The 25,804-nt window shown below is 42.6% G+C and overlaps 1 protein-coding gene across 1 annotated transcript in view; it reads right to left on the minus strand.

Moving 5' to 3' along the window:
- LOC147029162 (uncharacterized) overlaps positions 1-25,804 on the minus strand; it is a 341,518-nt gene that overhangs the window by 210,189 nt on the left and 105,525 nt on the right. The window contains exon 5 of the mRNA XM_085880090.1: positions 258-380. Coding sequence (XP_085736216.1) covers positions 258-380 — 123 coding nt within the window. The remainder of the gene's footprint in view (positions 1-257; positions 381-25,804) is intronic.

The following is a 25,804-nucleotide window of genomic DNA, read 5'->3' on the forward strand; positions in this document are numbered from 1 at the left end:
TATATATATATACATATATATATATATATATATATATATATATATATATATATATATATATATATATATATATATATATATATATATATATATATATATCCTCCCATTCTGCTTTCAAGGAACTTCAATGCAGGAGGAGTCCATTAGTCGCCACGAGCAATGTAAGACATCAAAAAAGGCATCACAAAATAAACTATTTTTTAGAGTTTCATGACTTATCCTCAAAGAAAATACAGGTCAGAACCTGCTTATTTTACCTTTACACAAATACCCATCAGACGCAACCGCGCTGCCTTCAGGACATTTGCAGTAGAAACTTCCAATGGTGTTGCAGCACGAACCATCACAGCCACCATTGTTCAAAGCACACTCATCAACATCTGCAGGAGATAAGCACACAAGGTAAACCTAAGCTGAAACAACGAAATGATGTTTTTGATAACGCATGGTACAAAATACGGATAAAAAGGAATTTGGTCGATTTGCATGAATGAATTGGACTATTGTCGAGGAATAAATGAACTGCATACAGATAATCCGTTCTGTGTTGTGCCACAAAGATGTCTGATGCCCTCGGTTGTTTTCTGCAGCAGACGCATGCGATAACGACAACAAACACTTTTGGCTATCATTTGTCCTGAAACACCTGTCTTTTCAAACCAAGGATTCCAGTTTCCCTCAGGAGCCCTACTTGCACAAGTGATTGTCTTGAGCTGTGAGCGACGAAATTGAGGTCAGAAAAAGGAAATTTTAAAATATTCAGTTTGTTGTGTTTTACGAGACAAATCGTCGTGTGCAAAGAAAGTGCTGACTTGACGGAAAGATCATTCAATTGATAATTTTGCTGAATTCGGTGGAAAACAAAAATCCAGACAATTCTTTCAATGGCAAAACTTGGCTGTTTCTCAAGGTCATGATTAAATTATGAGGTTTTATTATTTATTCTATCGAAAATGTCTTGCCAAAACCTCAGCTTTGGATCGCTAAGGTTCCAACATTTTTCCACATCTTACTTTATGATACTTGGCCTGAGCAATGTTTCCTAAAATAAATAGTCATCGGTCAGAACAAAGTAAAAAAGAAAATATATATATTTATATATATATTATATGAAGCAACGACAGTCAAACTTGTCATACAATCGATGTAATGAATGATTTAAATCGTCACGTTAACAGACAACAAATTGTTATTTGAAACAATAAAATTCTCATTAAAGTCTTTCACGGTTGTTTCAAGTGTCATTGTGTGCATTGTCATAACAGAAGCGAGCACAGCTTGTGTTAGAAGAAGTTGGCAAACTTCGTGCGGCACATTACTGCCAAGGCAACGAGAATCACTCGAGATCTTTTGCTCCTTAAAAAAAAAAGAGAAGAAATGGACAAGTTTGTGATGTTTCAAAATTTTATCTTTTACAAAATAGTCAATGTGTTTTCTTCCTGAATCCTTGGCAAGAAAACTTTGCTTTTTGCAAAGAAACGCGCAGCAATAAAGTGAAAACCTCAACGACAGCTATTTGTATGGCAGTACCAACAGCAGAAGTAATACGTTTGTATCTGGAGAGTTCATCGAACACCGTACACCACACAGTCTTGAGGGAAATGACGGGGTAAGGGGTCTTTCCAACTCTTGTTTGGCGTTTCTGAATGCGATCTGTATTAGCTTCGTCTGTGAGCAATGAATAACAGGAGCGATGGCAACCGTTCGAACCCGATGGGTCAAATAATACAGTCCAGAACCTTCTGCCAAGTCCGCCCTCGGAGTGCGCATAAAAATTTGATTGGTCGAGATGGCGTAAAATTTTGGCCAACTTCTGTACTACTAACCTGGAGGCTGTTGCAAGTGCCATCAATGCGATTTGTGTTCTACAGTGTACAAGTATAAAATTGAATCAGCAAAAAGGAAATGTTCAACACGTGGGGAATACGTATCACCGGACAGGGGACGCTCTTGCCTGATGCTTCTGTCACATGGAAATGTCATTAACGAGGAACCATTCAATTTAACGACACGCTCTGCTGACATGCAAGGCACTCGAAGCATGCCGACAAGTCTCCTCCAAAAGTTGTCAGGATCATAGAATCTCAAAGATGTGGTAATCACTCACACGGTACAAAAAAATTTTTTCTCTTGTTCGAAACAAAAGAAGCCAATGTGCATCTCAGACGTGTCCACGTAGTGTGTTAAATCTCTGACCCATCATCAAGTACAAGATCGTTCTCCGACAAAAGGCATGCGACCGGTCAGGGAATACGAAATCAATCAACACAGATCACAGACTGTTGGCAATGCTTTTGCAATAATCATGTAATCAATAAGCGGAGACGCTGCCTGATTTTTTAAAATGCATCAAATTACCAGCTTAGGGGTTTAAAGTCGAAATCATTCGATGCCAATACAGTGGCATTTGACTCATTTCACCAGATTCCTCGGCTGCACTCGGATAATCAGGCACATTTCAGTCCCAAAAACGCTCTGCTGGAAAATTGAAAAGAAAGGCCCTCAATTCTTGAAGATTGATCAAGTGACGTACTATGCAGTGGAACTCCAAATCGTTCTCAATAGTCTGTCATAGCCTCGCTGGGGAGACTATTCCAAGATGTCCCACAAGCATCGGCATTGGCATGCTTTCCAGAATAAAGAACCAGAGTTGGTGTCAAAGCCACCCAATGCTCGCCTGTTTATGCATTTATCATTTTTTAAAAGACTAGTCTAAGAATCAATATTTTTTTTATAAAGCATTGCATTGAAGTCTGATCCAAATAATTATAAAGCAATATATGTATTTGTATATTGTAATCAGTAACAAGAGCGCAAGTGAGCACAATATACGCCCGAACAAGAAGGTATATACAGAATTGTGCTACGACATGGAAAACAGCATCCTGGTTGCCATGGCAACCACTTTAGATGACGAACGTATGTCGCGACACACCGTCTCCACAGTCAGTACCGATGTACCAAATATGAAACGTAAAAGTTGAAAACTTTGGGAGTTAGAGTGCGGACAGGAACGGATGGACGGATGGACGGATGGACGGACGGACGGACTCGGGGGCGTATTATGGTCACATAATACGCCCCGATATATATCGGGCATATAAAAAAGTGTGGTAGATAAAAACATTAGAAAGGAAAAAATAACTTGCACCAAAAACTTTAACATTTTCACGCTCACGCTCATGGCGGGGGTATCGCTACAGCTCTCTGATCTTCGAATAGGCGAGCTAAAAACGGAAAAAAAGATTTGAATCCGAGAGTGATTGCTCTCCAAATGAGTGTGCAAAGAGGCACCGCCACTTTAAACAAAGGAAATCATCGTCTCCTGTCAATTTCGCTATTATAACGCTTTGAGAAGTTGAAGATAAGAATGTGAAATGATGCTTGCTTTTGAAATACCGACGCCATGCACAAAACCCTGATAGTTTGTGCAATGTGTAACAGAGCCTTAAGCCACAGAGGTGTAACAATGTGATGTATACCTCTCACGAGGCATTGCTGGGGAATCTTCAGAGGGAAACTCAGCTTCACAAAACATGTTATATCGCCTTTCTTCTCCTGCACAATGTCGTCAATGGATGGAGATGAAAGAGAGCCTTTTTCATGTCAAGCCTTTGATTCCAAAAATTCACCATGACGGTGTTACAGCAAAAGCTGAATGTCTCAATTATAATACAGTGGAAAAACACACTTTATTATAGATTGTTAGTCTTATGGGTTTGTATAATTGCATTGACAGCTGGTCCTCCATTCTGTGCAGCACAAAACTGCAAGTAGCATCATTGGCTGGGGGGGGGGGTGCAGCTGTGATGCTGATGCAATGCCCCTGTTAGCAGCACACTGGTAATCATTTTGCTGAATTCAGAAGGATCACAGGCTGAGTCAACCCCACCTGGTGTTAATTCAACAGCCCAACAGGAGCTTGAACTCAAGACCTTGGGATCTTAAGCCAGCTATCTAACCATGAAGACAACACCAAGCTACATTTACATTGATAGCTGTATACGACAAAAGGATATCAAATATTTGAAAGTAAATTAAGAGTGGAATTATTGAGGACTTCAGAGGAAAGGGCCTCTGGCAGACCATCAGCTCGTTAGAACAGAAGTGGCTTTCAAGTCTTTCTTTTCATTAAATATACGATGAGATTTATTCACAAAAGTCAGACTGGTGGGATATCCTGGAGGTATGCACCCTTGCCTCTGAACTCTGGTTCAAATCCCGATGGAGTTATAAATTATCTTCTTGGTGTTAAGAATGTCTTGGTGTTAATTTAAACAATGTAAGACTCTGATCCTTTGTTCCTCACTTCTCCCCTATGTTGACCTGCCTTCCAGCGGCAGATCCTTCTCACTCTAACCTCCAGGGCTTCAAGCAAGCAGTGCACCACAACCTCATGTCATCCCACATCCGCAACAATGAACTTTATTAACCCTTCCTCACTCAACCCACTTGCTTGCTGATGTCAGTGCCCCCCCCCTCTACCTCCACCTCCTCCTCTTCTCTTCTCTTCTCTCCCTTTCCTGTTAGTTTATTTCTTTGCCAATTGTTGCACCGCTACCCCACCATCAACTTAACCTTGTTCTTCCACGAGTCTTGCTCTTGTGGAGAGAGAAAAGGCGCACAGTGAATCAAAACTGAAAAAACTGAATCCAACATTTGAAAAGTATAATTTTAAATTCGTAGCACATTCTCTAACCAGAGTTAAAATGGTATTAAGTGTTTTTCTTTTCCAAATTTTTTTTTAACTTAAGTGAAGTTTGCAATAACTTCAATAAAAGAAAAAAAAAACCTGAAAATAAAGTTTAGAAAAAGGCATTCAGAAGAAAATGTGCAAAGCACATTTCAGAAGACACGTTTTTATCAATTATTAATTTGTACTGCACTTTTTAAATGTCCACCAACTTCTTATGAGACGTGTCTTGGTCCCCATGGGTCTGGAATTGTGAACTAGAATAGCACTAAGTTCTTTGACTTTGCAAGAAGTCATGCACTTTGCGGAGCTAGTTCATGGTTTCAGCGCCCACAAGCTCATCGCTGGACTTGCTATTGCAAAGGAGATTGACCACGTGCTCGTTGATGGTCGCTGGAGGATGATCCAGAACTGCAGGGTCTATCGGAGTGCTCAGTTCCTCAGTACTGACCACCGGCTTGTTGTAGCAACTCTAAGGTTGCACCTTAAATCCAGGAGAATGGTACCATCCCAGCCTAGGCCAGATATTGGCAAGCTCAAGGATGAGATGGTAGTTGAGGAGGTTGCCAACAGGCTGAGTGGAGATTAGTGGGGTCTGGGTGCTTTGGGGAATCCTGAAGAGTTGTGGAGTGCCTTCAAGACCAGAATCTTAGATGTTGCCGGTGGATGCCGTGGAGTTCATCTTTGGGCGAACAATAATTTTTTCTCTCGAGGGACACTGGATACCATTGACCGGAGTCGCAGGGCCAGGCTAAATGGCAGAGCGAAGCTGTTCAGGGAGTTGAAGCGTAAAACTGGACGTGCACTGAGGTTGGACAAGGAGGCATATGTGCGAGGAATCTGTGAGGGGGTAGAGTATCACCTATGGTCAAGTGATTCTCTTCCTGCTTACATGGGAATTCGCGCATTGTGTTCCTCCGAGCACGTCCCTCGGTGTACTACATTTAGAGCAGATGGTGGTAGGGTCTTGACAGAGGAGTCCGAAGTGAAGGCCCGCTGGGCCGGTCACCTGTGAACTCAAATCACCTGTGAACATCCTTCGTTTGTGGAAACACAGGCTGCGGTGAACCAGTTGAAATGGGGTAAAGTTCCTGGGATCTGTGGTATCCATGCTGAACTTCTCAAGGCTGGTGGAAATGCTGCACTCGTGTCATTGCATGCTGTTCTGTGCTCTGCCTGGAACACAGGCATCATCCCAACTGACTTGAAGAGGGGCCTTGTTGTCAGTGCCGGCGCTACCATAAGGCCAACTAGGCAGCCGCCTACGGTGCAAACCTCAGAGGGACGCATTACTGACCTTTAAGGATCACAGTTTTGATGCTGAAGATCTGTGTTGCGAACTTGTAGCAATAGCTCGAAGACTTCCAAAGTCTATGCTACCACAAGAAGTACTTCTCTTCATACTGCAACAAAAACACCTGGATAATGTGCCTAATATTTCCATTGCTCTGAGGATCCTTCTCGCACTTCCAGCATCAGTGGCAAGTGGTGAATGTAGTTTCTCATATCTCAAACTTGGAAAAACTTACATACGCTCCACAATGTTGGAAAAGATACTCGTTGGCTTGGAAACGATATCAATTGAACATATCCAAGCATCAGCACTTGATCTGGTTGAATTGGTGACAAAATTTGCAAAGGAAAAGGCACGCAAAGTGAGATTTTGAAGTGTCTGAAATTGAAACGTTTTTAAATTGAAACTTCTATGAGACGTTTTTAACTCTGTCTGTTTCTGGTTGTTTCTCTGTCTGACTGTAAGCAAAATATTGTGGTAAAAGAAAATTTTTTTTTTGAGTTTTGTGCTTTATATTTTTATCTACAAAACATTTTTTTTTTAAAATCAAAGTCGGCAATATTTTTTGTTGGGGTGCAAGTTGCTGGCCTTGTCTCGGGTACAAAATAGTCTGGCGCCAGTCCTGCTTGTTGTCACTCTCTGGAAAGGGAAGGGTGATCACCAAGATTGCAACAAACTCTCCCTTCCACAGATGTCCTCATGTCTCTGTTCCCCACCGTTTTGTCCTTCCCACTCCCGCCCTTCATGTCTCATGCCCCCCTTGCTGTGCGTTGTGTGTTAGCATCATACGAGCCTCGACAAGGTATAAAATAAAAATAAAAAACTACGACAGGTGACACTGCTCTCAGTGCTGTGCAAGGTCTTTGCTTGGATAATTATTGAGAGGGTTCGCTACCATCTGCTTGAGCACCAGCGCCCAGAGCAGTCAGGTTTTACTCCAAAGAGGTCAACGATTGACCGTATCCTTGCCTTCAGGTTCTCAACGAACACAGGCGAGAGTTTCGGGAGGGGCTGCTTGCAGCTTATGTTTATCTCTGTAAAGCGTTCAATTCAGTGAATCGGGATGCCTCCTGAAGGATTCTTGGTCTTCGTGGGGTGCCACCAAAATTGATCGATCTGATGTCTGAACTATACTCTGGTACCGAAAGTGCTGTGAAATGTGGCGATACCATCTCTGACTTATTTCCAGTTGTTACTGGAGTTAGTCAGTGGTGTGTTCTGGCCCCCACAAATTTCAGTGCTTGTACAGACTGAATTTTGGGGAGGATGTTGGAGAGATCAGGCTGCAGTGCATCATTTGGGAATGTCAAGATCTCTGACCTTGGTTTCGCAGATGATGTAGTCATCTTTGCAGAGACTCCAGATATCCTTTTGGGGGCTCTTGACATGCTGAATGAGGAGTTGGAGCTGCTGGGATTACTGATTTCCTGGGTCAAAACCAAGGTCGAGACCTTCAATGATATCTTGGATGCTGCTAACATGCATGTAATTGTTTGTGGTGAAGATATTGAGGTCACGGAGAGATTCACTTTCCTTGGCAATGATATTCCTGTCTCTGCTGGCTGTGAGACAGAGGTCAATATACGTCTGGGTCTGCCCTGGGGAGTCATGAATTCAATGGGTCATGGGGTGTGGCACCGTCGCTGCCAGTGCAGGAAGCTGAAAAGCTGAGTCTTCAGGTTCTTGGTGCTTCCAATCTTTCTCTCTGGATGTGAGACTTGGACTCTGACCAGGTATCTGAAATGGAGACTTAATTCCTTTGTTTACCAGGTCTCTTTGGAGAATCCTTGGATATCCCTGGTCAGACTTTGTGTCCAATCAGTGGTTTCTGAGAGAGACCCACATGAAATTTCTTACTTGCATAGTCAGTGAGTGTCAGCTACGGCTGTATGGACATGTGGCTCCTTTTTCTGATGCTGATCCTGCTCACCAAATTCTCTCAGTGAGGGAGCCTCATGAGTGAAGTAGGCCAATGGGCCGACCATGTTCCTCGTGGCTGCAGAAGGTTGATCAGCATCTCAAGGAGATGGGGATGGCCAACCGGAGGCCCCTGTCGTGGGGAGGCTCAGACGGAGGCGGAAAGTGGATGCAGCGATGTGCATGCTCCCATACCTGACCTGACCTAACCAACTTCAATACCATTGTTTACACTTCAGATCATGGAAATGGGGTGACGTTGGACCCCAATATGTGTATTGTTGCTGTACATTGTTGAAAAAAAAATAGCTGTTACCTCGCATATTTTATAAGTGTATATAATTATTTAGCAATGTTTACATTCAAAATAAATAATGAGGGAAAATTAATTATTTTAGGCAACCACAGCAAATTCTATCCTAACCTCGATTGATAAACAAATTCAGGAAGAAGAGCAAGCCGTATGCTCGGTGCAGTGAAGAACACTCAGAGAATCCTGTTCCAAGCACAAACTCTCAGGAACTTCACGTGCGACATATGTTTATTAACTTTAGCGAATATTATTCGCAATAAATTTTGGTAATGTTTCTAAATTTTTGAAATTATTGCCGAAATAAAATGAAAAACACATATTCTGTATTAAATTGCCTTTCAATTATAGGATAGAAATGTTTTCCACTCCAAGAACACATTGACGACTCCATTCCATTCCATTGGGATCATACTCGAAACAGAGCGTCAGTGCTGCCAAAGCCGTATTGTCGGCTATCGGACACAATCCTGGACAGGTCATCACTCCAACGCAGGATACTCGAATGGCTCAATCATCCTCGGAAGCTGGTACTCATTTTGCCGACCTCAGAAGGATGACAGGCTGAATCAACCCCACCTGGTATTGATTCAACGGAAAAACATGATTTGGCAAATTCAATGGCAAAAACAACAGCCAAAGGGGATTTGAACTCAGACGACAGCCAAGCCCACCACCCGAACCATGAAGCCAACACCAGGCAGACAATGATTATGCACTTTCACATGTAAAAAAAAAAAAACAACAAAGAAAACCTGACTAATATTAGTCACTTAAGATCCCATTTCCAATAAAAGTGAAACAAAATCAATTTCCATCATCCGAAGGTTAAAAACATACAAACTGAAGCAAGCACGGCCGCAGAGGAATACTTAATTACCCAAGAGCCTTCATGAAACAGATGTACGTGGCAAGTCCTTCAAAATGAAACTTCTACAAAATTTTCTTTCACAACATAGACATTCAAAACACACGTGCTTTGCGTGCTGCGGAGATAAATTGGCGAGCTGCTTCGAGTTACACTTTCGGGTAAATATTTGGCTCGATTTGGCGCAGCATGCTTGAGAATTGGGATAACAGTGGAAACTCACAGCCATTAGTCTCATGACTCACTTGTCAGTGGAATGGGGGGGGGGACTACATCAATAAGTCAATTACACAGAGAAACATGAAAGATGACATTATGCATGGAATTTACAGCAAACGTGAAAAGTGAAAAAAAAAAAAAAACTTGAAAAACTTCAAAAGAAAAATCTTATTTTCCAAAAACCTGATTTATTTTCCAATCTCAAAAAACCTGTACAGAGTAAAACAACTCGACGTAACAAATCGCACTCCCCCGAGTGCTGACCAATGTGATGTAAAGAGCACATACAACATGTTGCAAAAAATACAACAATGTGATGGTGGGGGAAAAAAAAATGTTGCATTCGTTTATTTTCTTGCATTTCCCAGGAGTTCAAGAAGACACTTTTCTGTGTACGACTTAAATCAATAGGGTTTTTTTTTTTGCTTCGGTTGATCAACTTTGGATATTATTAATCAAACTGATAATTTTCAACTCGTTCAATGAAAGAAACAGTTGTTTAATTTTTGTGTCGCAAAGGCTCGATATTTCAAAGAAACTTCGGGTTCCAGGTCTGAGGGTGTTCGACGTTGGCTCATACGTGCCTCCTTGGAGTTTAGCAAAGCTGTTTTCCAGACCAGATTCGTGTATTCGACCTTGTGGTGTAATCTCGAATTTGTGCCTTTGGGAGTGTCTGATGAATCATCAGCGACAGCACAGACAGCAATGCATACCAACGAGGCTCCCAAGCATGTACCACGTGCAAACGTCAAAAGCAGTCAATATATAAATCATAAAGACCCACCCACATCTCTTACCTGCGAAAGGGGCAATAGCCAATCAGCTCTCACCTGATCAACTAAACCCAGGTTGCCAGGATTATATAAATATATTGACACCTCTCATGCTCTTCTCGCCGAAGAAGCTGCATAAAGCAACCAAGAAGGCCTACACAAGGAAAGCGCTTTGCTGTTTCAAACACTACCCAGAGTTCCTCCACAGCGATAAAAACATTCACAAATAGTACTCACATGAGAATCCCAAATGCTACACACACCCTCAGCTGCCGGACTGGTTTCATCGCTTATTTGGGAATCATCAGGGAAAGCACAGACAACAATGCGTACCAATGAGGCTCCCAAGCATGTTCCACATGCAAAGCCAAAATCAGTCAATATATAAATTACAAAGAAAGACCCACCCATATCTCTCACCTGTGAATGGAGGGAATAGCCAATCAGCTGTCACCGAATCAATTAAACCCAGGTGGATCAGGTTAGTTCAACTGCTCGGTTTCTTGGTTTGTTTGTTTGTTTTTCCACACAGAACTTTCGTGTTTTTCTCTGCAACCGTTTGTCGGATTGTGAAGAGAATTTCACTCCAGGTGTGACTACTCGTGTAGAATGTTTTCATTGTAATTATGATGTCATAGATCACGTGGTGTGGCAGCGATGTTGGAAAAACGGAAAAACTTTGGACCTCTGTATCTCTGAAAACACACCAAGGAAAAAATTGAAACTCGGCAATCAGTAAATACTCCTCATGGGGAATGAGCGTGATTTTTTGATGACTTTATAGGTGCCGTTGTTATGATGTCATAATTTCATATGTAGAATGCTACATCTGATCAGTATGAAAAATTTTCAGGATCATCTAAGGATAACATGGTCCACAGAAAAAAAAAATGATGATGCAATCAGTCACGTGATTCGGCAGCCATTTTTTTTTTAACCTTCAAAAATCTTCTCTGAAGTGGCTGAACAGATCGAGGCTAAACTTTACACATATGACCGCCTGTGCATGAGTCACAAAAGGTACACACATAGGATGTCATAGATCACATGGTTTGGCAGCCATATTGGATTTACCCAAAAACCTATAAAATCTTCTTCTCCAGAACGGCTGGACAGATCGATGGGAAACTTCACAGAAATGTTTCACATGCCTTGGGTGTACAAGTTTGTTAAAGAATAATTGATAGGTCACATTGTTTGGCAGCCATATTGGATTGAAGAAAAAATATTAAATGTTTTCTCCAGAACCACTTCATCAATCAACAAGAAACTTCATATTTATTATGTAGTCATGATGGTGAATACATGTTTTAAATTTTAATTTGATCAGATGCATGGTCTGGCAACCAGAAGTATTTAATTTTTTGATATAGTTTCTTTTTTGTGTTTTTTTAGTCAGGCTCACTTGGCTGTCTCTGGATGGGTTTGATGGTAGAGGAGTTGCAGCGAAAATGTGAATCCTATCCAGGTTCCTCCTGATGACTTCATCTTTACTTTTAGCTTGTTCGCGTTCCCTCTGATTACTCTAATGCAGGACTGCACCTATTTGGTCTTCCATTTGATTTGAATTGAATTTATTTTAATCCCATTCTGAATTCAATTGAATAGTAATTTAAAAAAAACGTCGTGGGTCAGGGTCAGGTGTCCGATCAAAGCGAGGTTGCATCAAGCGGGCACGTCTTGGTACTCGGTCATCACTGCCAGCAGTTATAAAGTGGCAGTTCTTATTCTGTCTCTTATTAATTACATTACACCAGTACACAGACGCCACACAAAATACACCACGCAAAACGAAACTACACAAACACAACACAAAATAAGTCTGAGCAAGGCTCTGTAATCTCTGATTGCTCTTTTTCTTATTCAAAATGTTATTCAATCTCCTTTCAACTTTTTACACGATCACACCATCACAACTTTTTACACCTTTTTACACCATGTATTACCTATTGAGGTGATGTCACGATTTTCGACATCGGATGGCAAGCACTATTTGCAGGTGACTAAGGTTAAACCAAACCACAGCAACTTCAAAAGAGGACAAAAATATGGAAAATACACTTGTGAATGAAAAAAGTTGAAATGTAACTTTTAAATTCATAAATAAATTCATCGAAATCTCTTGTTAAATAATGAGGAGGAGTTAATGAATATCAAATTTCCTTCTATTTAAAGAAAATCAAAATGTAATCAATGCATCAAACATCCTTCAGCACAAAAAGCCAAATATCCACATTTAATCTTGTATTTTCTGGCAACATAACTGCAGTGAAGAGAGAGGACTGGTTGACATTTAAATAAAACCTGCGCTCTAAGATACATGTGAGCACTAGCCACAAAGATAAAACCCAGACCACGTATGCAGCGTGAGATGCATTTATTGATTTGAGGGATGAAAAAGAAAAACTTCAGTGCACAGAAGCTTATAAATTTATATCTGAAAAACAAATCTTTCCATATTTTGTGCATTATACACACAATACACTGGAGGCGAATGAACACGGTGGGAGGCACTGCTGAATCTATAATAAGAAGTGTGTGTGTGTGTGTGTGTGTCCTCCATAATTCCAAGACCATGAATCCTAGCAGCCCAAAAGTTTGCATGCATACTAAGGGAACTCCATGGGAGTGCATGAAATAAAACTGGGTATTTGGATAAATTTAAACACCCCTTTTGAAGATAATTCAGGAGGTGCTCATTACAAAAAATAATAATAATAATAAGCCTGACAAAAATGGCGGCATGCCATCTTGGTCAGTCCTCGGTCACATTCCTGGGTTCTTTCGCCGCCATTTTATTCGGCCACTCAAAAACGCATTGCCTTGGAACCATGATCACCTCACTGAGACTAATTATAGGATTTCATCAAAATCAGACTTCGGATTTGAGGATCGGATCTCGTGGACTAAATAACTGTCGAAATCTGGAGAGAAATCTGAAAATTCAAAGAAATCAGTGATTCTTATAACTAAGCATATTTATTTATTTATTGAAATAGGCTGTCACCCCTCCTTCTGTACTGTCATCTTAATTCATACCGCCATATGATAGGGTGTAATTAATACCAGGTGGGGTTGACTCAGCCTGTCATCCTTCCAAGGTCGGCAAAATGAGTACCAGCTTTCTCAGATGATTGAGCCATTCGAGCATCCTGCATTGCAGTGGCAACCCATCCAGGATTGTGCTCAATAGCCCACTGGACTGCTTCGGCAGCACCGATGCTCTGTGGAGTATGGTCCCAATGGATAGATGGATGGATGGATGGATGGATGGATGGATGAATGGATAGGGTGTTCATAACTGGAACCTGCGATACTTGGAGGAAATACAAAGATTTTAACCATCTGTTTTTAAAATTCCCTCTGTATGAAGGACCGAGATTGCGTCTATTTCAAAGTATTAAAGAGGTGGGGATGGACGTGTAAGATCTGCTAAATATTTTCAGCCATTTGCACTGGAAGTATTCTCGACTCTTCAAGGCAGTTCTGAGATTTTTTTTTAAGACTGCGGAAAATTCATGTAGTATTATGGATTGGCTTCGGAAATGAGGATCGGATCTTGTGGACTAAATAACTGTCAAAATCTGGGGAAAAATCTGAAGTTAAAAAAAAAAAGAAATCAGTGATTCTGATAACTTAGCGTATTTATTTATTAATTTAAGAAAGGCTGTCATCCCTCCTGTTCTGTCGTCGTAATTCATACCTCCATCGGAGGTAAATATCCAGCAATGCCGGGTACCTCTGCTTTCACAACCGACACCGCACCTTCCTCACTCCCTCTCCTTCCTCGCTCTCCCCCCTTCCTCATCCCCCCCCTTCCTCATCCCCCCCTTCCTAGCTCTGCACCTCAACCCCACCCCTCCTGTTCACTCTCCCCTCCCTCCTCTCTCTCACTCCTTCTCCCCCTCCTCACTCTCCCTGCCCCAGTCATCCCCCCTTCCACACTATCCTCTCTTCATGCCCCCCGCCAAATCTCAACTTATCCCCACCCTTCCTCGCTCCCCTTCCTACACCCCCCCCCTTTTAGTATTCCCATTGGCGATATTTGCTCGTTACTAAAATACAGAAATGCAGTTCTTCGTGCCAAGTTCAAGCAGGCACCACATTTTTTATTTCACATTTTACTGCTTTTGCTGTGAGCATGTTCGTTGCTACACTCCTTCAGCTCTAAATGCTCTTGGCATGAAAAGTGGGCATTGCAAGAACAAATTACATTTGAAGGAAATGTGCTTTGGGAAATGTTTGTTGAACCATACCATTAGCTTCCTGATGACTCCTGTTTGCCAGCAGATTTTTTGAGACAGAAAAAGAATGATGTTCCCATAAAGAATTGAAAAGAACCTGATTTCCTCACAAAGACCCTGATGTTAGAGTCAGGTCAGGTTGTGATCTGCTACAGGTACCATGTAAACCTGTACTAACCTGTGGCATGGTCGGGTTGTCGGCGACTAAACCGTCTCCCCCACCAGGTTTCTTGGTGAGGAGGGTGTTTGGATATGGACACCCAGCAGGATGAAAAACAAAACCTGTCAAAGGGTGGAGGAGCTCCTTGTGAGACAACGGCCATCCATATCTCGTGCACAAATGTGTCTGCGGACGTCTTCCTGCAGTTGGGTTACTTTTTATAGGAGGTTGGTGGCAGGATTTGCACTCCGGCCACCGTAAAACCCTTCATTCTGGAAAACACAAAAAAAATCTGAAAACCCACTCCATGGGAGTACCTCCTGTGCAGCTTCCCTTCGCAGGGCAGCTCACCGGATCACGGAATTGGGGCAAAGTCTTCGGGACCCCCAATCTTTGATGATAGGAGGGAAACTATGGGGTAACATATCTGGGTCAGATTGCGGTGGTATGTGGCTGAGTGGTGATGAGGTGTCATCCACCAACGGTGGTCTCCTTGGGTTAACCTGAGGCGGTCCCTTCAGGTGGGTGCCTGGAATGTCCTATCCCTAAGAGAAGATGATCACCTGTCTCTGTTATCATCTGAGCTCAAGCGTTTGGACATCGGTATTGCAGCACTCTCTAAGGTTAGGAGACCGGATTGCGGCGAGATAATGGTGGGGAGTTACACCGACTAGTGGTCTGGTCGCTCTGATGGTTACCATACCCAAGGAGTTGCTGCAGCTGTGTCCAATAAGCTGACCCCAATTATAATTGAAGTAACACCGGTCAATGCGCGTATTATGAGACTAAGGATTCGGCAATCCTTAGGTGTCATTTCCCTGGTCTCTGTTTATGCTCCGACTGAGGCGAGTGACCTCACCGTGAAGGACATATTCTACGCCACACCCGAGTCTGTGGTTGATCAGTGCCCCAGACGAGATACACTTCCAGTCTTGTGGGATTTCAAGGCATCGACTGGAACTGATAGGGATGGTTTTGAGACATGTGTTGGTCCCCATGGGTCAGGAACTATAAACCAGAATAGCACTAAGTTCCTTGACTTTGCAAGAAGTCATGGACATAGGGTGGCTGGTTCATGGTTTCAGCGCCCACAAGCTCATCGCTAGACTTGGTATTCCAACGCTGGCGGTGTGGTAAAGGAGATTGACCATGTGTTCGTTGATGGTCGCTAGAGGATGATGTGGTAGAGTGGTAGGCTCTTGGCAGAGGAGTCTGAAGTGAAGGCCCGCTGGGCCGGTTACGATGAGCGGTTGTACCAGGCTGATCCCCCAGCTGTCGAGTTGTACGTCAAGAGTGTTACAATCCCTGTTGCTGACCCTCCAATTAACTGTGGTCCACCTTCGCTTGTGGAAACACGGGCTGCGGTGGACTGGTTGAAACGGGGAAAAGCTCCAGGGATCTGTGGCATCCATGCTGTTCTTCTCAAGGCTGGTGGAAATGCTGCACTCGTGTCGTTGCATGCAGTTTTGTGCTCTGCCTGGAACACAGGCATCATCCCAACTGATTGGAAGAGGGGCCTTGTTGTCCCTCTCTGGAAAGGGAAGGGTGATGGCCAAGACTGCAACAACTTCCGAGGGGTGATGCTGATTTCAGTACCGGGCAAGGTCTTTGCTCGGATAATTCTTGATAGGGTTCGCCACCATCTGCTTGAGCACCAGCATCCAGAGCAGTCAGGCTTTACACCAAAGAGGTCAACGATTGACCATATTCTTGCTCTTCAGGTCCTCACCGAACGCAGATGAGATTTTTGGCAGGGGCTGCTTGCAGCCTATGTTGATCTCTGTAAAGCGTTTGATTCAGTGAATCGGGATGCCCTCTGGAGGATTCTTGGTCTTCGTGGGGTGCCACCAAAACTGATCGATCTGATGTCTGAACTCTACTCTGGTACTGAGAGTGCTGCAAAATGTGGTGGTACCATCTCTGACTTATTTCCATTTGTTACTGGAGTTCGTCAGGGGTGTGGACTGCCCCCCACACTTTTCAACACTTGTATGGACTGGATTCTCGGGAGGATGTCGGAGAGATCAAGCTGCGGTGCATCGTTTGGGAATGTCAAGATCTTGGACCTTGATTTCGCAGATGATGCAGTCATCTTTGCGGAGACTTCAGATATCCTTTTGGGGGCCCTCGAGGTGCTGAATGAGGAGTCGGAGCCGCTGGGATTACGAGTTTCTTGGATCAAAACTAAGATCCAGGCTTTCAATGACATCTCGGATGTTGCTGTCCTGCCTGTGCCTGTTTGTGGTGGAGATGTTGAGGTCCTGGAGAGATTCACTTAACTTGGCAGTGATATTCATGTCTCTGCTGGCTGTGAGCCAGAGGTCAATAGACTTCTGGGTCGGGCCTGGGGAGTCATGGATTCACTGGATCATGGGGTATGGCGCTGCCGGTACCTGTGCGGGAGGACAAAGTCTGAGTCTTCAGGTCCTTGGTGCTTCCAGTCTTGCTCTATGGATGTGAGACATGGACTCTGACCAGGCATCTGAGATGGAGATTTAATGCCGTTGGTACCAGGTCTCTTGGGAGAATCCTTGGCTCTCACTGGTCAGACTTTGTATCCAACGAGCGGTTGCTGAGACTCAGATGAGATTTGTTACCTGCATAATCCCTGAGCGTCAGCTGTGGCTGTATGGACATGTAGCCGTTTTCCTGACGCTGATCCTGCTCACCAGATTCTCTCAGCGAGGGAGTCTCGTGAGTGGAGGAGGCCAATGGCCGACCACGTGCCTCGTGGTTGCAGCAGGTTGACCGGAATCTCAAGGAGATGGGGATGGGCCTGGCATCTGCCTGGGGGGTGGCCAAACGGAGGCTCCTGGAGTACCAGTGGAAAGTGGACGCAGCGACGCGCTGTTCTGGCACATGCTCCCATACCTGACCTGACCTGACCCTGATGGGTTTTGGGGGAGGGAATGTTCTGCTTTACTTCCTCGGTGAGGAACTGGAAATTAACGTCCAGTAATTTCATAATTTTACCCAATTAATTAAATTCCCAACTTATGACACTATTTTTACCTTGATATCTAAATACACTGGAAAATGTGCAGCTCTGGAATCAAAGAAAATCAGAAAGAAGGCAGACCAAGCATGAAAAGAAGAATCCTTTTTGGACCTGACATTTCAGGAGCAACTTAACTTCCATCATCAGCGGCAGTGATGTTGTCATTGTTTCATACGGAGCCTATGGCTACTGGTTGCATCATTTATGGAAGTGCAACTTTGCCACTGATGCAGTGCCCCCATTACCAATTAGCTGTTACTCATTTTGAAGACCTTGGAAGGAGGACAGGCTGAGTCATCCCACCTGCTGTTATTTCAATGGCTCGATAGGGGCTTGAACTCTGGACCCTAAGATCTCAAGCCAGCCACCTTAACCAATAAGTCAACACCATGGCCAAGAGACAGTCATGACAAAATGGTTTGCAGTACATTTCAATCTACATCATAATTATTATTATTAGAGTACCCAGTCAAATGGACTGGGTAAGCTATTGTTTTTCTTCTGTTTATTTCTATATTATTTATTATTTTTCTTTTTCCGCCAGCAATTTACGGGTTCTTTTGCTTTAAAAATCATATTCTCTGGAATCAACAAAGGAAAACAGACAGACCATTCCATTATCTATCTTCCATCTATATATTACTAAAACTCTCATCTTGTATGTATGTATGTATGTATGAATGTATGTTCCCAAAATACAGGCAAAATGTGACACAATAGTGCAAAAATTTTAGGGCCACCTTACTCACCATTCGCCTGCGGTGTGCAGTATCAAGTTTCGTTCAAATCGGGCAACTAAAAAAAAAATTTAAAAATCAATTCCCGATTTAGTCAAGTACTCTTCGGGATTATTTTATTAATGCAAACAACCTCAGCGGTATCGTTCGCTGGAGCTGTCTTATTTTGGGGGGGGGGGTGATTTTTTTATCATCTGCTGTCACAACAGGAACCCAACAGGTTCACGGGTCATCTAGTAACTCTTAAAAGTGTAGGTCTTTCCTTCAGAGAAATTGCAAAGTAACCAAGGTGTCAGTGAGTGCAGTTTCCTCCACCATCAAAAGGTACTTGGAACTGGAGGAAACTATGACAGGAAGAGGTCCAGCAGACCCAAAGCCACAACACAATCAGAAGACATGTTTCTGAGAGTCAACAGTTTGCGTGATAGGTGGCTCACAGGACAGCCGCTTCAAGCACAGCTTAACACTGGTCGAAGTAAGGAAGTCTCAGTTTCAACTGTGAAGAGAAGACTTCGAGCTACAGGTTTGACAGGTCGAGTGGCAGTAACAAAGCCATTGTCAAGATGGCAAAATAAGAAAAAGAGGCTTGCCTGGGCCACGAAAGCATCGCCAGTGGACTACTAAAAACTGGAAGAAAGTCTTATGGACCGATGAATCAAAATTTGAAATCTTTGGTTCATCACGCAGGGTTTTTGTATGCCGTCGAATAGGTGAAAGGATGCTTCCTCAGTGTGTGACACAAACTGTCAAACATAGAGGAGGAAGCGTGATTATCTGGGACTCCTTTGCTGGATTCAGAGTCGGCGACTTGCACAGAGTGACTGGCTCCCTGAACCAAAAGGGCTACCACAGCATTTTGCAGCACCATGCAATATCCTCTGGTCTACACCTAGTTGGTCAGCGGTTCATCCTGCAGCAAGATAAGGACCCAAAACATACCTCCAGGCTATGTCAGAACTACCATCGAAGAAAAGAACAAGATGGTAGGCTTCAAATCATGGAATCGCCAGCAGAGTCTCCAGACTTCAACCCCATCGAGCTGGTTTTGGATGAACTGGACAGAAGGGTGAAAGCAAAGCAACCTACAAGTGCAACACAGTTGTGGGAACTTCTGCAACAGTGTTGGGAAGAACTTTCCGAACAATATTTGATTTCCATTGGAGAAAGAATGCCACGAGTATATTCGGCTGTTCTATCTGCAAAAGGTGGCTACTTTTGATGAGTCAAAGATTTCGATTTAAATTTTGTTCAACAAAACGATTCCATGGTTTCTTTTTTATCTGCAATTGTTTATTTGTTCTCAGCTTTAATTACAGAGTATATTGAAACATTAAACTGCTTAAATTTAAGTAAAAACTGGAAAAATGGGAGTGTTCTAAAACTTTTGAGAGGTAGTGTATTATTTATATATATATATATATATATATATATATATATATATATATATATATATATATATATATATATATATATATATATATATATATATACATATACATCTCGAAGCGTGTGGAGTGTGACGAGCACTCTCCCGATCTCCATTGGACATAGTCTTACACCAAAGCGTCACCTCAAACTCAGAGGCCTCAGCCCAGCGACTGTCAAACAAAGATTCCTGGTCCACATCAGTTGAACATCAAACGGAGCTGATATCTGGATTCCGGGCTTATTTTCCCTCATCAGGATGGAATACAGAAAAATATCGAACCAATGATGACCATGTTCATTGTTTATACATCAGATGCACCTCCTGAATGTTATGGCGAGTATCGCCGCAGGTTATGTCTCACATGGTAAAAACACATAATCCACAAAGAACAACCATCTGTCTGCCACCCAAACGATTGTTCCCGCAAATGGAAACCATTCAACCAGAAGGCACGTGATGTGATCGGTGGGTAAATCGAAACATGTGGAGTGTGACAAGCACCCCCCCAATCCGCATTAGACACAGTCCTACACCAAAGCGTCACTTCCAACTCAAAGGCTTCGGCTCGGCGACTGTCAAACAGACAACAATTACATGGTCAACATCAGTTAAGCATCAAACAGAGCTGCCTATCTGAATTTCGGGCTGATTTTCTCTCATCAGGACGGCATACAGATAAATATCGAGCCAATTATCAAACTCCTTGACCAATCTCCACCAGATTTTGCGTCCAGGTTTGGGGTATCCAGGGTTAGGTCAATGGCACACCCCCGCTCAAAAATCCCCCCTTCTGCAAGGATATTATCTGCATGTATGTGTATAGGTTTGAAAATTGAAGAGACTGACTTCAAACAAGGAAATGGGGCCATTTGGCCCATCGTATTGTCATGGTGGACTCTCGGGTTAACGTTTGCTACAAGTTTTAAAATCAATCTCCTTGATGATTTAATAAGTGGAAATAACCCCATATTGATCATCTCACCCAACTTGATATGTTGATGGCCATATATACTTTTGACTCCCCACCCCCACCGCCTCAAAGGAAAACGATTTTAAAAAACAAAAAACAAAATCTACTTCTGGACATGAATCACAAAGAAAAAAACAATGCTACCTTGAAAACGGATTAAGCATCATTGTTTTTCAGCCGCCAATGATCAAATTTCTCTTCTACAAATCAAACAGTTGGTACTGATTGTGCAGCGGTAACAGGAAAATACCGTCGTCTCGATGTGCCGCTACTATTAGCATAGAGGACATTGATAAAGGGCATAGCTGAGGGCAGTGATATTTAAGTTGAAAGATTATTTGTCTTTTCGTTTTTGTAAGCAGATCTAGGTTTTGTGGTTTATGAAATTCTCCAACAGAGCTGAGATAGGTAAAGTAAGACAGTATGTGGGATGTTTGAAAGACTAATGATGGAACAAATCAAACACCTGATACGAGTGGGAGTTATGGCACAAAATAATGAATTTATTGAGCATAAGGCTTTTGTCACATGAGCATTCATGGGGACTTTAAGGGATTTATTTATTTTATATTACTCAAGAAAGCTGGTTTTGCAGTTACACTCATTAATCTGAAGCCACCTTGCTTGGACCTGCATTCATAAATGAAGAATTTGTATTGGCATAGCAAGATGACCTCAAAGTAATGTTGTCATCATAACTTGTGTTTATAATATTACTGGATTATATAAACCTCATGGATTTGTATTTGTCATACGATGACCTAATTTATCCATTCCTGAACTCTGTCTGAAATTGTCAAAAGTTTTCCTTTTCGAAGAGGTCTTAAGTAAGCTTCTTCAATCTGTATACAATCACATTTAAATTATCGAGTGAAATTTATCGATACTGCAAATGTGAAAATTTAATTTAATTTAAATTATTATAATTATACTGAAGTAGAGGAAACATCTCACTTCGTCAATCTCATTCAGTAAATTCATTGTCATTCTTGTTTGTTTGTTTTGTTTGACAGTGTTTAGGCTCAAGAGTGGAAGACACGAGAAGACGATGCCAAAAATGAGAAAAACTGAGACAAAGAAGTGACGGACAATAAAAAATTTAAAAAAACAGCATTTGTGTTTCAGAAGGACGGGGTTACTCGGTGAACATTTTCCTCTGGAGAGGGATTGGGGAATGAATTGACATGAGCAGATTGGAGACAACAAAAAGCTTGTCGTAGTAAACAGGCCACCAATTTGCGTGTGAAGGAACAGATGTACCAGTGCCTTGGCTTCTAACTAGGAGATGCGAACGATGCCAAAAAACAGTGGCCTTGACTCCTTCCAGGTGTGCGAAATGGGAATTGGGAATTTTATTTCACAGATATGAGTTATCCTTAAGTTTGGAAAAATTAAATTTTTATTTTTTAATAATTTTGTCGGATATATTTGAAATTTCTTTTTGAATGTTTATATATATTTTTTTTATCGATTGGCATTTTCATTATTTTGCAATTATTACATTACTGTTTCACTACGAATGAAAAACATAACTGCGTCGTGTGGATGCTCTTTATCAACTTCAACCCCATGCACACACACGTACAACTTTAACCCCATGTCCACTGAATGATATGCCCCAGATTCAGCTGTTTTAGCTCAAATGAAATGCTTCACTCCAAATGTTTCACACAATAATGCAACCCAAGGACGTTTTAACCGTCATTTTTTTTTTGTTGTTCCCTTTCTCTAAGTTTTGCCGATTAATGATGGAAATGTTTTTTCATCAGTCTGAAAGAGGGATCTGAAATGGATTTTATCAACATTTACCGATAAAAATCGAATCCTGCCACGCCGAGCTTCACTCCATCAGACTACGTGTAAAGAGTTTGTAGGTACCTATTAAGCGAATCAATGCTTTTTACTGGAACAAGCACGCTTAATAACATGGTCTGCTTCAAATATGTAGTGTTGGAGAGTGACCAAAGAGTTAGAGACCACAAGTCCAGCGGTTGTTTGTATCAATAAGCAAATATTTTGCACTCTCTCCAGGCAATGCAAAATAAAGACAAAAAGTGATTAATTTTGGCATTTTGCATCATATTTCAAGGTTTTCCAAGCAAAATAAAGGATCGTTATTGAAAACAAGAAAGACCACTGGTCTCAAAGAATTGAGGTGGGGGACACTTGTCTCAATGGAGATCACGCCATTCATCAAAATCAGCTTGATTCTTGTTTGCAGACAGCTCAACAACCAGATAAGGACAAGTCAGTTCAAGTATGGTAGTGTCAGAATGCTATAATGGACAGCAGAGCACCAGGTCCATGTTAACTCACAGGATATGTCCAATGAGATTTGCCTGACTTGTTGAATAGAAAGCATTACAGCATGGCCAGAATTTTAAATAACAGCCAAAAGATGAACTTGTAGTCAGAAATGTGTGTGTGTATATATATATATATATATATATATATATATATATATATATATATATATATATATATATATATATATATATATATATATATATATATATATATATATATATATATATATATACACATGGATACCAACAAACACGACAAAATAGTGACCAAAGCTTTTCATATTGCACTCTTCAGGGTAAATATCATAGCAAGTGAAGAAGGAAGTGAAGGCACGTGCTTTATACGCAAGTCTCTATAAGGTAGACACTGATTGGTTCAACCGTAATGACGTCATTATTAATCCGAACGCCCATTGGTCAGCTCATCATCTTCACCTCGAGCTCCCATTAGCTGGAGCAGAGTTCGTCAATGATTGACATTTGCAACCGCATCCTGGAGAGAGGGGGGATGGGTTTCCCCTGAGGTCCATTCACCATTTGTTACCATACTTCCCTTGATATTTCCATGCTGAAAGATACAGAGAGCCCGTACAAATTCCTTTTGAAGACACTAGTACGGGCCCGTAGGGGCAGGCCCGTAGGTGCGTAAACGATGACTGGATTGGGGCATTACTTCAATAAGATCGGACCAACCGTATCATAAATGGCCATAACTTGGGAAACACCTGGGAAACTTATTCGGGTCTCCAGCATGAATTGTAACATCATATCAAATGAAGAAGAATTGTGATGCCCACTCTCTCTCGCCCCTCCTCTCTCGCCCCTCTCTCTCGCCCCCACCTCTCTCCCCCTCTCTTGAATTGTGACGCCCCCTCTCTCTCACCCCCCTCTTTCCCCGCTCTATCCCTCCCCTCTCTTCACCCCCTCTCTTCACCCCTCTCTCTCCCCCTCTCTCGCCCCTCTCTCTCCCCCTCGTCTCACCCCTCCTCTATTCCTCCTCTCTCCCCCTCTCTTCCCCCTCCCTCTCCCCCTCTCTTCCCCCTCCCTCTCCCCCTCTCTCTCCCCTAGTCTCGCCCCTCTCTCTCACCCTTCTCCCTCGCCCCTCTCTCTCGCCCCCACTCCCACCGCCTCTCTCACACCCACCCTCTCACACCCCCTCTCGCTCTCTCTCTCTTGTCCCCACTCCCACCCCTCTCTCTCCCTCACTCTCATCCCCCCCCTCTCCCATCCCCCTCTCTCGCAGATATTGGTCGACAGATAAATGGCCGTAACTTGGAAACCGCTCGTCCGATTAATATCAAACCTCAAAAAGGCACATCCGCGGGTCCCCAGCAATATTCCTGGCAAGTTTCAATCAGATCGGACCGTCAATCGTGCAAAAAGATATATATAATAATAAATACATAAATAAACATTAATTGTGACATCATTCGTGACATCATAGCACCGTGTCTTGTCATTGTTCGACAGAAAAATGGCCATAACTTGGGAACTGCTTATCCGATTTATATCAAACCTTGAAAAATTACATCCACGGGTCCCCAGCAATATTCCTGGCAAGTTTCAATCAGATCGGGCCGTCAATCGTGCAAAAAAAATTAATAATAAATAAATAAATATATTAATTTTTGACGTCATTCGTGATGTCATAGCAACGTGTCCTGTCATTGGTCGACAGATAAGTGGCCATAACTTGGGAACCGCTCGTCCGATCGATATCAAACCTTGAAAAGGCACATCCACGGGTCCCCAGCAATATTCCTGGCAAGTTTCATTGAGATCAGACCGGCGGTCGTCGAGAAACGGCGGTCGCAGACAGACAGACAGACAGACAGACAGACAGACACACGGAGATTGCCGGAATTATAGATAGATAATATTGGATCAGTGGTAAGGATGAAGGTTGCTTCCAACATACGTAAATGAAAGGAGCTCCGACCTCGGCTCAATATCCTGAACATATCTGCATTGAACTGGTCTGCACAGATAGGGTTTGGCAACCAGGTGCTGTGCGATGGCAGATGAAGCAGATACAATGGCGGTGGTTGCTGGATATTTCTACATGCTCGCACTGGTTGTGTTCTAACCCTCACAATCTTTCTTCGAATCGCCAAGGGGACGTGTTGTTTGATCCGATCAGCCAATCTTAGTGTTGTGCAGCCCAAGTACCGAGATTCACATCGGCACTTAAACTCAAAAATAATATTGCTGGTTTGTGAGGTGGGAAGCACATCCTTGTTGACTGACGTCAGCAAATGGCGAGAGGTCGAGATTACTCGGCGTTGCACAGCCAGAAACAGGTTGGATACAATATGTTTGATTTGTACATCAAACATTCGTGATGATTGCCCTTTCCAGGACATCCTGATATAGACTGGACATTTGTCGGGACCAATCCTCCAATCTCTTGTATTGTTTAGAAACTTGTACATGTATCTCCAAACTATATGCTCAGGATAACCATTTTCACCGAGTATATTCATGATTTTGTTAATTTCAGCAGTAAGATTACAAGGTGAACAAATCCTCTGTGTTCTGTTAACCAGGATATTGATCAAGGCAATTTTGTACCTCGTGGAGCTGTAGGAGTCCCAGCGAGTATACTGCCCTGTGAAAGTCGGCTTCCGGTAGATGGATGTTGTGAAACCAAGGTTGGATCTATCAACCAACACGTCCAAAACGGTAACGTGTTTGACGATTACAGGTCTGTGGTAAACTTCATCGCTGGGTGGAGAGTGTTGCGCCATGCCTGGAAATTGTCACATGCCGTCCGAGACTCAAACAAAGCAAAAATGTCATCAACATACCGATAGTATACGATGATATACTATCAAGGGGTCAATCGACCCCTTGCCGACCAGTTAGTTTCTGCATTTCATGATAGCC

This window comes from Eptatretus burgeri, chromosome 4, assembly GCF_056783735.1.
Source record: "Eptatretus burgeri isolate ZD-2024b chromosome 4, Ebu_testis_v1, whole genome shotgun sequence".
NCBI lineage: Eukaryota > Metazoa > Chordata > Myxini > Myxiniformes > Myxinidae > Eptatretus > Eptatretus burgeri.